At 50.1% G+C, this 12,675-nt stretch overlaps 1 protein-coding gene across 1 annotated transcript in view; it reads right to left on the bottom strand.

Moving 5' to 3' along the window:
* Positions 1-1,424: 1,424 nt before the first annotated feature.
* Positions 1,425-12,675, bottom strand: part of FSTL1 (follistatin like 1) — a 42,209-nt gene continuing 30,958 nt past the window's right edge. Inside the window, exons 5-11 of the mRNA XM_067004127.1 lie at positions 12,400-12,432; positions 10,671-10,801; positions 7,890-8,008; positions 7,285-7,397; positions 5,964-6,074; positions 4,907-5,004; positions 1,425-4,648 (exon numbers count right to left, since the gene is read on the bottom strand). Coding sequence (XP_066860228.1) covers positions 4,604-4,648; positions 4,907-5,004; positions 5,964-6,074; positions 7,285-7,397; positions 7,890-8,008; positions 10,671-10,801; positions 12,400-12,432 — 650 coding nt within the window. The 3' untranslated portion in view covers positions 1,425-4,603. The remainder of the gene's footprint in view (positions 4,649-4,906; positions 5,005-5,963; positions 6,075-7,284; positions 7,398-7,889; positions 8,009-10,670; positions 10,802-12,399; positions 12,433-12,675) is intronic.

Below are 12,675 nucleotides of genomic sequence, written 5' to 3' on the forward strand. Positions count from 1 at the left end.
TTGGAAGAAGCAGCAGCAGCGTGTGACAACAAGGAGAAGATTCACAGCCCGGGGGAACTTTTGCCCTGATGATGTCTGGGCTTAGAAAGCAGGTTGCTTTTGCTTCTGCGTGATGCATAGCGGAACCTAAAAGGGAACAACGGCAGTCCCCTTTGTGGATTCACCAATGCAATCCCTGATACAAACCCAGAGACAGCTGCTTAAGAGCAGAAACTGTATCAGTAGAGCTATTTCTTTTCAACATAATTCCGTCCACTGTATATAGGTTATGCTGTTTCAGCTAGATCAGGACGGTTGGAGGGAGGTTTTATGTAAGCACACGGGTAAGGTCACCTGGATTTTACTCCGGTCTCCTGCAGTGCCTTGAGCCTGCATTCTACCAAAGTTGTGTTCTGTGAACTTGCTCGGTATTTTCGGGCATCGAGTCTTATGACAGACCAGTTTGATCCCATCTTCAGAATTAAAGGTAATAAATACCTTAAAAATGCCATTCAGAGTCTGGATCAGCCACTTAAATAACATGTTTCTCAGATTGAAGCTCAACAGTGCTGCAAAACTGCGAAGTAATTAAGTGCATGTAGCCACACAGTGCAGCAGCTCACCAGTACTCACATGTGCTTTGCTCCCCAAAAGGGCAGGTCAGAGTTTATGCCAGTCTTCTGCTAGAGGTGGGCAACAGACTTCTTGCTCTTCCTCTCTCCCACCCCCAAAATCACTTAGCCTTGGCAAGTATGCGTGTTGCACAAGGCGCAGTATTTATAGTGCCATCTAGCTAAATTTGTACCTGACACTTCCTTTCGCTCCATTTTAAAATCCTGGGAAATTGTAGCAGTATAGATAAAAGTAATGAAATAGACATGATTTACAGAGGAGCACTGAATGCCCAGGGAATGACAAGCGTTAAGTCTGTGTACACAGAAGCTGGTAAGCCCTACAGAGGCCATGTAGCATTACTTGCTACAGAGTGAAAAGTAACACTGAGAGGAAATGTTAATTATTTTAGACTGCCTTGAAGAGCATGCAAGTAAAACAAGGTAACCCAGCTTTTCTCCCAGGCAAACTTTCAGGGCTTTTCTTCTTAACTAGCCCAAGGCTGATGATTTGTCCCTTAAGTCAAATTTACAAGACCTCTGGTTATAGGTTTTAGTTGCCTCTGGGTTCTTCCCACTTGGTCCACCCGTTTTGTGAAAGGCACTGCCCAAACCAGAAGGTTCTCCGGCTGAGGCCTCCCTGATGCCACGTGGGACAGAGCGATGGCACTGAGCTGTGCTGCTGTTGTCCTTCTGCATTCTTCCAGTGCATGGAGACCTCTGTATAAACGTATCCATCACGGGATGTGCCGAAAGACAGCTGCTTTCTTTGTTTTGCTTGCTTGGTTGGTTTCGAAGAGGAAAATGAGGGTTGTCAGAAATATAACACGAGTGTTATTTTTTAAATTTTGTTTTATTTGGCAGTAATATCCAAACCCCCCTGCTTCAAAAAATTACAAAATCAAGTAAAATAAGTGCACTAAGGAAACCTACAGAATACTGATAAATTTCACACACGTACAGTAGGGAGTATAGAAGGAGGAGGGGGACTTTTTTGTTCTTTAAATTTGGCTTTTTGAAACAAAACAAAACAAAACGCCTTCCCTGCCCTTTGCAATCTCTTGTCCTAGAAGGCAACACCTGGGATTCAGCACTTCCTTCCTCAGCAGCCGAGTCACCCTGCAAACGTAAGCAACCCGCCAGCCTGATATAGGGCATTGCCCATTGAGTGGTTGCCCTTCCCCTCGGTGTGGGGAGGCAAGAGGTTTTGCTCTCTTTTGGTTACCGTAGCCCTTCGAACTGGCATCCTTTGCCACAGGTACATTTGCTTTTTGAGGGCACAAGGAGGAAGAAGCTCCACTGGAGGCAGCTTTCTGCAGGGGCACGTTCCCTGCGCCCCTACCCCAGGCTACCCTAGGATATGTTATATGGCTTGTCAGAGAGCTTATCTTTCCTGAAAGAGCAGCACATCCCTCGGCCTTCAGTCCAAGTGCAAGCTCTGTAACCTCAACTACCAGCACACAACTCTCCAGCCAGCCCCGGGAGCCATCCTCGCAGACTGCATGCCCACAGGAGACAGGAAGGAGACAAAAATGCACTGCGTACTGCAGCCTACAGACCTTCTGCCATCGTCAGCCTCCCCTTCCTGCACATGATTTTCCTTCTCCCAGCTGGAGATTTTCCTGACTGGACAATGAGATCTTCTTCCCATCCAGGGAGAGCCTTTAAGGCAAGCTGTTGTGTTTTCTCTAAGGCACTTTAACGATCCAAACTGGAAGGAAGCGAGCTGGGAGGCATGAACTACCTTTCAGAGCAGGGTCAGAATAAAGCAAAACACTTACTAACCACGTTCCTGTGACTCCAGATCCAGCATATGAAACTGCTTCGCTCATCCTGGTGGGGAGGAGCTGGGGGGTGTCTAACGGGTGCTCCTGTTCCCCTGCCACCAGAACACAAACAGTGACTCCCAGCATAGTGCTGTCCTGCATTCCCTGTGGCTCCTGTGGGCTCATTCCCCTCACCATCACAGGTGCTAGCTTCTCACATCTGGACCTTCATGGGAGAAGAAGCCCCTAAGAGCAAGCCCTTCTGCATTTATTATGCCAAAGCCTCCAAGCACGGCAGGGTAGGTTATGACTCCCACTGCAAATGTGGCACTGTGTCAGTCAGTGGAAGTCCTCTGGATTCACACCAGGGGAACAGCTCAAAGACCAGACAACTTTGAACAAATACGGCTCTCAGGTGAGACCACAGGAGGGACCAAGCTTTCTTCTTTTCCTACGCTTGCTAGGCACCAGCTCATTCTTCCTCTCCAAGGAAAACATTGTGCCAGAAGGGGAAGGCTGGGACACAAGCCCTGCTGATCTCCTCTCAAGCAGAACATGCTTCTGCTGATGCAAGTGGAGTTTCGCTTGAGTAAGCGCTAGAGACTGCAAGACACTTGGCAACAATTGCTGAAGTTGTCCACGAACAGGAAGATAGCAATCTCAGGCAGTCATATGGATATGTGCAACTGCTTGGGATGCTGAGCAGGGGCACAAAGGGAATGTGGACACAGGATGTTCAGGCGTCTAAGTGTATGGAACAGATCTGACAACTGCAAGAGAAAATCAGCTGGGCTTGAGGCTAGAGAGGTGATTGTCAACAAAACAGCATGTCATAACTAGGACCAATGCTCTGAGAAACAAGTCAAATGACAGTGACCCATGAAGGGATGTGAAGGCGGTCACAGATGGTCTGATCTGTGAAATGTGTCAGTAATGACGATTCCAGCCCTCACGCCAAACTCACACCTGAAATCAATGAATAATGCTGCTGCCTTACCCCAGAGGGAGATGAAAAACCCAAGATGATGGCTAACAGCCCAGGACCCCACCCGAACAGTTTTCTCTGTAGTTAAGCCTTTTTAAATACCCTACTAACGTGACTGCCTGGTCCCTCTCTCTCTAGACTACCTAGCAGATCCCCCCTGGGCAATTTAGGGAAGCCTGAGCATGGACTTAGAGCACAGTCAGTGCTAGCCAAGGGAGCAAGAGACAGAGAGAGCTGCAGTGTCAGCCTGGGTCTGGTGGAACTTGTTAGATCCAGCCCTGTCTCTTTGTCCCATCAGGGACGCTGCAGTCCCCGACTGAGAAATACCCTGTAGCATAGGGCTCACAAGTCGCTTGTGGTGTTTGTGGTGGCTGAGTGCAGTGTGATACAAACTGTGCACGGGCATTACAGCACTGTCAATTAAAAAAACCCACAGACTGGGTTTTCTTGAAAGATCTAGAGCTACGAGACATACAAACGCTGCATTACTACCATAGGAAATAAAGTAATAAAAACAAAACAAAACAAAAGGGGGAGTCAGCATGTGAACGTGATAAGAAAATAAAATATGATAGCACCTTTAAAAGAGAGGGCAGGGAGAGTAAGAGTGAGATGAGGTCACAAGGAACCGTGTGTTGGAGCCCACAATGTACTGGAGGAGCTGCTGGGGACAGTCCGGTGGAAAGCAAGGAGGAACGTGCTGGACTCGTGCCCGCGGCATGGCACCACGACTTTCAGGTGTCACACGAGGCTGACCAGCCTTGAGGATCTCGAACCAAAGGGGAGGGTAAGCAGGGCAAGGTCCTTGGCTAACGATGCCCTGCAGCACACATACCCAGCCACAAAACTGTCGGGCCTGTATTTCTGCAGCCAAGGCCGGTGCTGACAATTGTATCGATTGAAGATCCCCTTTTCTATCCAGCACTGACCTCCGTCCTTTCCCCAGATCCAGGGGAACGAGAAATCCCTGTTAGCTCCTGGGAGGAACAGCTGCCTGCTCTGGGAAAGGGTCCCAGGGGCTGCTGCAATTGCCTCCCAGCCTTCCAAAGCCCCAGCAACGAAGCTCCCTGAACAGGTGGGCTCTGCTCCCCTTTCCTGGCCCCATTCTCTGTGTATTACAAAACAAATAACCCATCGCTATACAATGTAAATATCTGTGACTGGGCAACTGTAGCAGACACTTGTGCATACTGAGATCAGCACTGGAGGACGGGGCAGCAGGTTGGGCCCATCCTCCCGGGCTCCTCCGGTGTGGAGGCCCCTCACATCTCCTTGGTGCTCATTCTCTTGGTCTTCTCAGCCGTCTCCTAGGGAAAGAGAGCACAAAACTGAAGCTCTGCACTGACACAGGAGCTGGCAGTGCCCTGAAGCCTTTGGTCCACCCGCGAGCAGTGCCAACACTGGTTTATATCTCAAAGCCCAACACTTGTATTTGTCCCTCCAGGCAACAGAGATCTCTTTGCTGCGCTCCCCTGTCTACCAGAAGCCTCCAAGTGACAGAAGCAGAGGGAACTCCTCCAACAAGAGGACTTCATGTAAACACATCTTCCCAGCCTCATACCAACCTGATGCTTCTGCAGCTCCTGAACGTATCTAGCTAGCTCCTCCTCAGTCAAGTCTTGATCAGGGTGCTGTCTCCGAGCAGGCATCTTCTCATTCTTCCCTGTAAACAGGAAAGGAGTTCAGTGTGATCACAAATAGGGAACGCAGATTTCAGGGGCAAAACAAAAAGAGGCAGATCACCCTGAGTCTGCCTCAGACCATAGCACACCTTGAGCTTAAGGAGGCTTTGCATTGTCTGGCCACACCTTCTTTGAAAGAAAATAGGCCTTGTGGCTGCCTGGGACTTCAGAACCTGGGTTTCCAGCCTCTCCTTATCTCTTTACACCATGATAACAAATAAAACTGTAAGGAAGAGTCTGCATTCTGCTTTCCTCTCCTATTATTTAGAAAAAGCACCTATAATAAGTTCAAACATCTTGGCCTCTTGTAGGGAACAAGTGGAAGCTCAATGCTGTGCAAGCTCAATAACTGATGTGTAATGAAGAGGTAATTTTGCTTACTGGAGATGCATCTTGCTGATGTATCTGATCTGATTCTTTGGTTTCATCATCCCCCTAACAATAGCATCTAATCCCTCTGCTGCTCTGACACAGGCAGAAAGTGAAAGAAAGTGTTGTCCCATTGCGTGCTTCTGCCGCGGATGCAGGGAGCCAAGTAGGCAGCATCACTTGACGTTGCACAGCAACTTTCAAGGTTGGGATACCAACACACACATAAACATACGGTTGCAGACAGTTACTTATTTGGTCTGTGCATGTCCTGAACCAGCAGGATGCAAAGCAGTTCTAGTCTGGAAGATTTGGTGCTGCGTTTTCATCACACCAAACCCAACCTACGAACCCCAGCAGCATTGCCTCCAGCTCAGTTACGCACTTTCTGAACTCTAGAACAGAACCAGCTTGGGTCTCGCCCACTTGGAACACCGGAGGGTGATGGAGAAGCCACCCGCAGAGAAGCTGATGAACTGGAGAGAAACAGAATCTGGATAGTTGGTGGCCTTGAAAAGCTAGAAAAGAAAAATCTCTTTTGTACAAGCCATCCTCTGGAGAGCATACAGACCTTCGCACGTCATGGCAGTGCACACCCAGTTCCCACAGGCACAGACGCAGCGGTTGCACTCCACCTGGGTCTCTGCTCCATCCTGGTAAGTTTCGTCTTCCAGGGCACACTCTAGAGAGGCACAAAACAAGGGCAGTGGTTGTGAGATACACAGTGGGTCAAAGACAACAAACTCAGGAGAGATGCCTTTGGAGGAGGCCTTCCTCCCTCTAGCCACCAATCCACCAAGAGTGGACCTCAATGACTGAAATATTCATGTTGAATTTGGTGTGTGAAATTAGCCAAAAAAATAATAATTTGGGAAAGTCAACCACTTCATTTTGCTTCCTCAAAAGCACACATTTCGATTTCTCAATCAAAATGAGATCTTGATATTGGATTTGTTTGAATGTCCTGATCTGACATTCTAGACACAGATCTGACATTCCTTATACATAGAAGAGAACCCCCAAAGTGAAAGTTTTGGTCACTCTGAAACAACGCCCTGTGTCAGGAGGGAGAAGTTGGGGAAATGGTGAGTGCATTTGCCGTAGCCTTAAGAAAGAAATGAAAAAAATCTTTCTCATTTTAGCTCGCATTTCTTCTCAGAGCTCTAGTACACGGTTAAGTCAAGGCCCTCAAAGCGCTTAAGCGTGGTGGTTCAGTGCAAACCAGCTGATCATCTCTAGCTTCCCACTGAAGCAGGCAACAACAGAGGTCAACTTAATATTCCCTAAGAAGCATAGCCTCTGTCTACCACTTAGTGCCACCGCAGCGGGATGCAAACCCAGCACCTTCGGACCGGCAGGCGAAAAGTACCCCCCAAGGAGACAATTAGATGAACGGCTCCGCATGCCTGGTCAGCAGAACACTAAGCTGCTTCCACGTGAGCTGTAGCACTAAGCAGGATTTGGAAGGATAGCGAACTTTGAGACATTCGTCAGGGAGGGCCTCTGTGTGAAAGGCAGAGCATAGCAGGACTTTGGTCTGGTCTGACTTTTCTAAGTTATCCAGACGTGAACTCCTCACATGATCTATCTCCGCACTGTTAAATATATGCGTTGACGTTCCAAGCATGCCTTATCCATTTGACCTACGTCCTTGCTTTGAAAATCCAAATCTTTTTCATCACATGAGCTGCAGGAGCTCTGGGATAGAAAAAGCAGTTCTGTTGACAATGCAGGGATAGAAGAACAAGGGGTGCTGTAAGATGGGAGGTAGGTGTTTGTCAACCCTAACGTTGGGAGTTACGGCATCCGATGTCTGGCTCAAAGCCGATTCCTTTCCTTTCCTCCCTTATCAGTACCCCAGTAGTTCCCCAATACAAGCAAAGAATTCCTACTTTTCTCTGGTGGGTTGAAGGATGGGCTGAGGCACTTGAGAAATTCATTGAAGCTGAGCTTCCAGTCAGCATTTTCATCTGACAGCTCGATGAGGGCATCGACGCAGAGTCCCCTGAAAGGAAACACAGAGGTGTGTTCTGCACAGGGCTGTACCAAGCTGGTCCCTCCTCTGTTGGCTTCAGAGGACAGACGAGTTAAACCAGTAACAGCTAGAAAGGCTCTGAGATGCCTGGCAGAAAATCTCTGTAAGAAAATCTCACTGATGTAGACAAAAGAAAAACAGACACAAAATGCTCCCTGGCTGGAGAAGGGCTGGGACGTGGAGGGGGGTGTATTCGGAACAAATCAGGCAGCAGGAATAGCACCCTGCTGACACCTACATGCTGTCACACGAGTACAGATGCAAGCACAACCTAACCACAAGCAGTCTGTTCTCCTCATTGTCTCGCACACAGGGGCACACATACAGAAAAAGGGAAACCAAACTACATTTTTCATGTGATGGTTGCGCCAGCTCTAACTGCAGGCTGCCCATGAGCTCGCTTTCTACCTTTCTACCACATCTGTTCCCTGCCCTCCCTCTGGCATCCTGTCCAGTGCCCACCTGAGCAGCTTGTTGGTCTCCTGGTCCATGTAGGTGGTGATGTTGACAGCAGTCTCATTCTGCTCCACAAACTTCAGGAATTCGGTGGAGTCCAGGCGAGAATCGCCATCATCAAAGCTCTGCAGGGAAAGATGGCAAGATGTGAGAAGACCCGATTTATCGGTCCAAGGTACCCCCTCCTTACCATTCCTCCACAGGTACTTAGCATTTCTGAAGTGCTAGTGAAACTGGTTGCGTCATCCCTGTTTTGCACAAAGAACGGAGGCTCAGAGAAAAGCAGCAAAATATCCACACTAGCATCAGAAACGGGAAACATGGCTGTGGCCTCCTGCTCACTGATAAGCTACACTGCCTCTCATCCACCTCCTGCTGCTTGATTTATGGCTCTAACCCCATTTCTTCTCTTTGTTCCAGCCAGCTCCTAGCCTTCTTATATACCTCCCGCCTTAAAGCAGACCAGTTGTGCTCAAGAAGGTGTCAGCTTTCCAATATGTGAAAATCCAAAGCTGTGCCTGAACTGTGACAGTGACAAAAGGGAAAATCACAGGAAGTAATTTTCTGCTGAACCCAGCAAAGGAACAGTTTAATGCAACAGCTAAATGCCTTGCCACCGACTTCATAGGGTCCTGACAGGGCTCCTGCCACCGAAGAGCAGACTTTTTAGCCCCAAAGTCCTGGCTTTACTCCCACAGCAGTAATTGCATTTTGCCTCCCTGTTTGGAGATGTCATATCACAGCGCGGGGCACGCAGCAGGAACTGCCGGGCCCCCTCAGAGACAGCTGCATTGCAGTGAGGGGAAAATGAATTCTGCAAGCGGTCTGCTGCACGAGATGCTGGTCAATCTTCGCCGTGTGGCTCGGGGCAGGTCACCGTGCCCCCCGTGCAGGGCTTCCAGGAACATTCAGAGCGGCTGCCTGCTGTTACCTCTGTGGTTCAGCAGAAACCTACAGGGCTAGGAAAATTACTCTGAGCGCTGTAGCCTGTGTATAACCACGCCGCCAACGTGTTTCAGCTTCTGCAAGATGTTGAAGCCTCTTCCCCCGCTGTTTCTTTTAGAAGTGGCCACAGCTCTCTTAATGACCCAGACTCGGTTAAGCTGGCTTTCTTGCCTTTCAAGACAATGGTCTGCACTTACCTGCTCCCCCAGAGACCCTCCAAAACAGAGCAGCTTCCCACTGCTGGCCTAATGCCTCCGAAACAATGTCCTTCAAGGTCAAGGCCTGCCTGGTGTATGACCCACATCCCAGTGACTTACGCAAGGCAGGCTTCCAGCTTAATGCCACATCTGCAAACTCCTCTGGTCAAGGAGAAAAGGGAAAACCTTCACCTCCTCCTTGCTTCCAGTGTTTATTGCCTGCAGGGCAGGAGTCGGGCTATTCCAGGGCAGCACATGGAGCTCCGGGCTGGGTGAGGCAGACATCTCAGGCTCGTTGGTGAAACAAATTGTGCACGCGTGGACCCATTTAGCTTGCCTTGCTTGGATTTGTCTGAGTTGCTCCAAGCCCTGCATTCTGCTTTGAAAGTATTTCAAAGCTCTTTGGGCTGTTGACACGGTGGATTACCACCTGACAGAGAAGGAAGTTCGGTCCAAGAAAGGGTATGGCTTTGTCATGGAAACTTTTGCCTACTCGTGCCGGGCATCAGCGCTCCACAAAAAGGGGGAAAATAAGGGAACATGAGCTGCAGCCATGGGATTTCACTGGTGTGGGCTGGCGGGGGGTGACCAGGCTGTGCATGGCAGCAGAACAAGCCCAGGGCTGGCTCATGCATTTTGGCAAAACCCATGGCCCGGGCAGGTCCCCTGTGAAGGTGGCTGGGGTCAGGACATGTGCAGGGGAAAATGCAGCTTTTGGGTGCTGGTGGGGTGCCTGAGGCAGTGGGCCACAAGTGGGTTTCCACAGAAGAGGCAGAATTAATGGCTACAAAAGGGAAGATGCTCTCTGGAGCACAGGGACCGGCTCCTCTGTCTCACCAGGGGGTGCCATTGCCATGGCAAATTTGCTTGCAGCACTAACTCCTGTCAGGCACCATTAATCTCTCGCTGTCAACAGCTTATGATTTAAGCGCTCCCCCCACTTCCCCACCTGCTCCTCCAGCTCCGTCCCGAATGCTTTGAAGTCTTTATCAAGAGCCGGGCGTGAGGGGGAGGGAGGCAGCAGTGCATGTGGCAGGAGCATGGGAGAAGCGTGTGATCTGCGGGTTATAAAAGGGGGTGGGGATGGGATGAGAGACAGGCTGGCGGGGAGGAGGGAAAAGGCATGGCATTAATGCTGGGGGCTCATGGAGGTTCCCCTCTCCCTGCAGAGCACCAGGGAACTGTCAGCTCTCTGCCACAGCTGGGCCACGCTCCTTGCAGGCACATATTCCCCTCTAAGCCCCTACACGTCCCCTGTCTCCATCTCAGTGTGGCCTTGGGACTGCAAGGAACAAAGGATCAGCAGCCTCCGCCCCAGCTTGCTGCTCCACGTAGCTGCATTCCCAGCACTTTCATCCACCTTTTGTCCTCTGGCTAGCTTTTGACCTCTAAGATCAGATTTTTTTCCCCCATACTACATGCATGGTTGTCCTGCCTATCTTCTTTTCCCCAGGGCAGGTCAGATACCAGGAGACAGGTCACTTCTCCATGCAGCTGCTGCAGGCAGCCCACAACACACCACGCTGCAGGGCACACCAGACCCTTCTGGCCCCCATCTCAGCATCTCCACACTGTGCAGCCTCTTCGATGGGGGGCATGGCTGGCCAAGAAATGTCCTCCAGCCCCTGAGGCAGGCCCTACTTGCCTTGAAGTACTTGTCCAGGACTTCGCTGTAGTTGCTGCCCTTGGAAAACCATCCGTCTGGGATAATCTCAGCTTCCAGCCACTGGATGACGCGGCGACGAAGCTCATCCCTGTCCGACTGGTAGCAGACAACTGTCACAGGAGACGGGGTAGGGGGAGAGAAAGCAAGGGCGAGAGAAACAATGTTGGCAGGGAGACCACAGAGAGGGGACTGGAAATAAAAGCCAAGCAGACAGTCCTGATGGCAGTCTGCAGGCCCCTTGGAGATGATCCACGGCCAGATCAAAGCAGAGGTGCCATGTGCTGAACGGCGGACGGGCTGTGGGTGACACCATGTGGCAAGGCCAGAAAACAACACCCCTGCCAACACTCAGCCGCCTTGCAGTCCCCTAAAGCTTGTGGAATAGCAGCCCCGAGCTACGCTGACTCATCTCGGCATGAACAGTCCCCAGACTGAGGGAGGAAGGCGACCGAGTGGCCCTGCACTTTGTGTGTCCCCAGGCTTTCCAACGCCACGCAGAACAGGCATTTGGCCACGAGCCCTCGGGTACAAAAACTCCCATCTGCTGCAAGGGCAAAGACTAGACTGAGCAAGCCTTCCATGATGCTCTCCCCAAAACTTGAATTTTAGGGCCTAATATCTCACGAGATTTTGTTTCTTCAAAATCTCAGTTTGCCCACTCAGACCGGAAATTAGAGGGGGTCAAGTTGAGCATGTTGTCAGCGCTCTCCAGATGCACAGGTTTCTCTAGGGACGCATCATTTTGTGTATTAGTATCAAACTTTGTATTTAGACTTTGTATTTTGTATTTCTCAGAGTTGTCACACCTGTCCAGAGGTGAATGGAGCCAGAAGGGGAATCTGCGTGCGTGTGTGTCAGTTACACACAATCAGGATCTCCTTCCGAATCCAATGACTACAATCACAACTGGACAGACCAACGTAAATAAAAAACCCATAAGGATTCTGCATGTTTAAATTTGAGCTTCATTGAAACTGCTTTGAGGTGATGGCCAGGCTCTGACATGGTCCTTTGCTTGTATGAGGGTTTGCTCTCATGTCTCCTAGGAAGCTGAAGCTGATGATTATACAGCTCCAGCACCTACAGGCCATGGGTGGGAACAGGGTCCCCTGATAAAGCACAGGCCATGGCCCCAAAATCCATAGTCTAAGTATACAGGGCAACAGATACCGAGAGAAATAAGGCACAAGGAACCAAAGACACTTGTTGGCTGATGGGAGAGGCGGTTCAGCTACCCCTCCTGACTGCCCCCAAAATGTCCCACTCATTACACAGTGTTGTTCCTCCGCCCCTGGGCTCCCATCAGTGAATCACTTCTGAAAAAAAGTCTCCTTTTAAAAGAGTGCTCCTGGAGCTGGGGAGGACAGCTCCAGAGTTACTGTGTTGTTGATCCCCAAGGAACTCTGAGTCTCTTCGCTCAGTCTGGGTGATGAACACGGCCTGCGTCCCTAGGGGCAAACTGTGCTTCACTTCACCTTGTACATGCCCAGAATCCCTAAGATCTCCCAGCACAGTTAAGAGCCCAGGAGATATATGAGATCTGAAAGGTTACCCAGGAGTGAGGAGCCAAGCAATTCCGCTGATTTATCAACCTAGGCTCTGCTACAGCCAGTGCAGAGGTATCGCTCGTACACAGGGCTGTGCAACTCCCCCAGCTGACCTTCTTCCCACACAGAGGGCCCTGGCAGGTAAGGAGATGGCTTCTCACCTGGACTTGCAGCTGGATTCTCAGACTTTTTCTCTGTTAAAGGAAAGACAGAAGATGACATTTCTGATGCAACAAGAAGCAATAGGAACCTCTTCCCACCCTGGGTATTACTGGGCAAGAGATGGGAGCTTTTGGAATCATGAAGGCCACAGAAATGACAAAGGGACTGAAGCATGTCATATGAGGGGACACTGAGAGGGATATGACTGTGCAGCCTGGAGAAGGCTCAGGGAGGATCTCATCGATGTTCTTGAGGTCCCTCATGAACAAGGATGG

The sequence above is a fragment of the Anser cygnoides genome, chromosome 1 (genome assembly GCF_040182565.1).
Source record: "Anser cygnoides isolate HZ-2024a breed goose chromosome 1, Taihu_goose_T2T_genome, whole genome shotgun sequence".
Taxonomy (NCBI): Eukaryota; Metazoa; Chordata; class Aves; order Anseriformes; family Anatidae; genus Anser; species Anser cygnoides.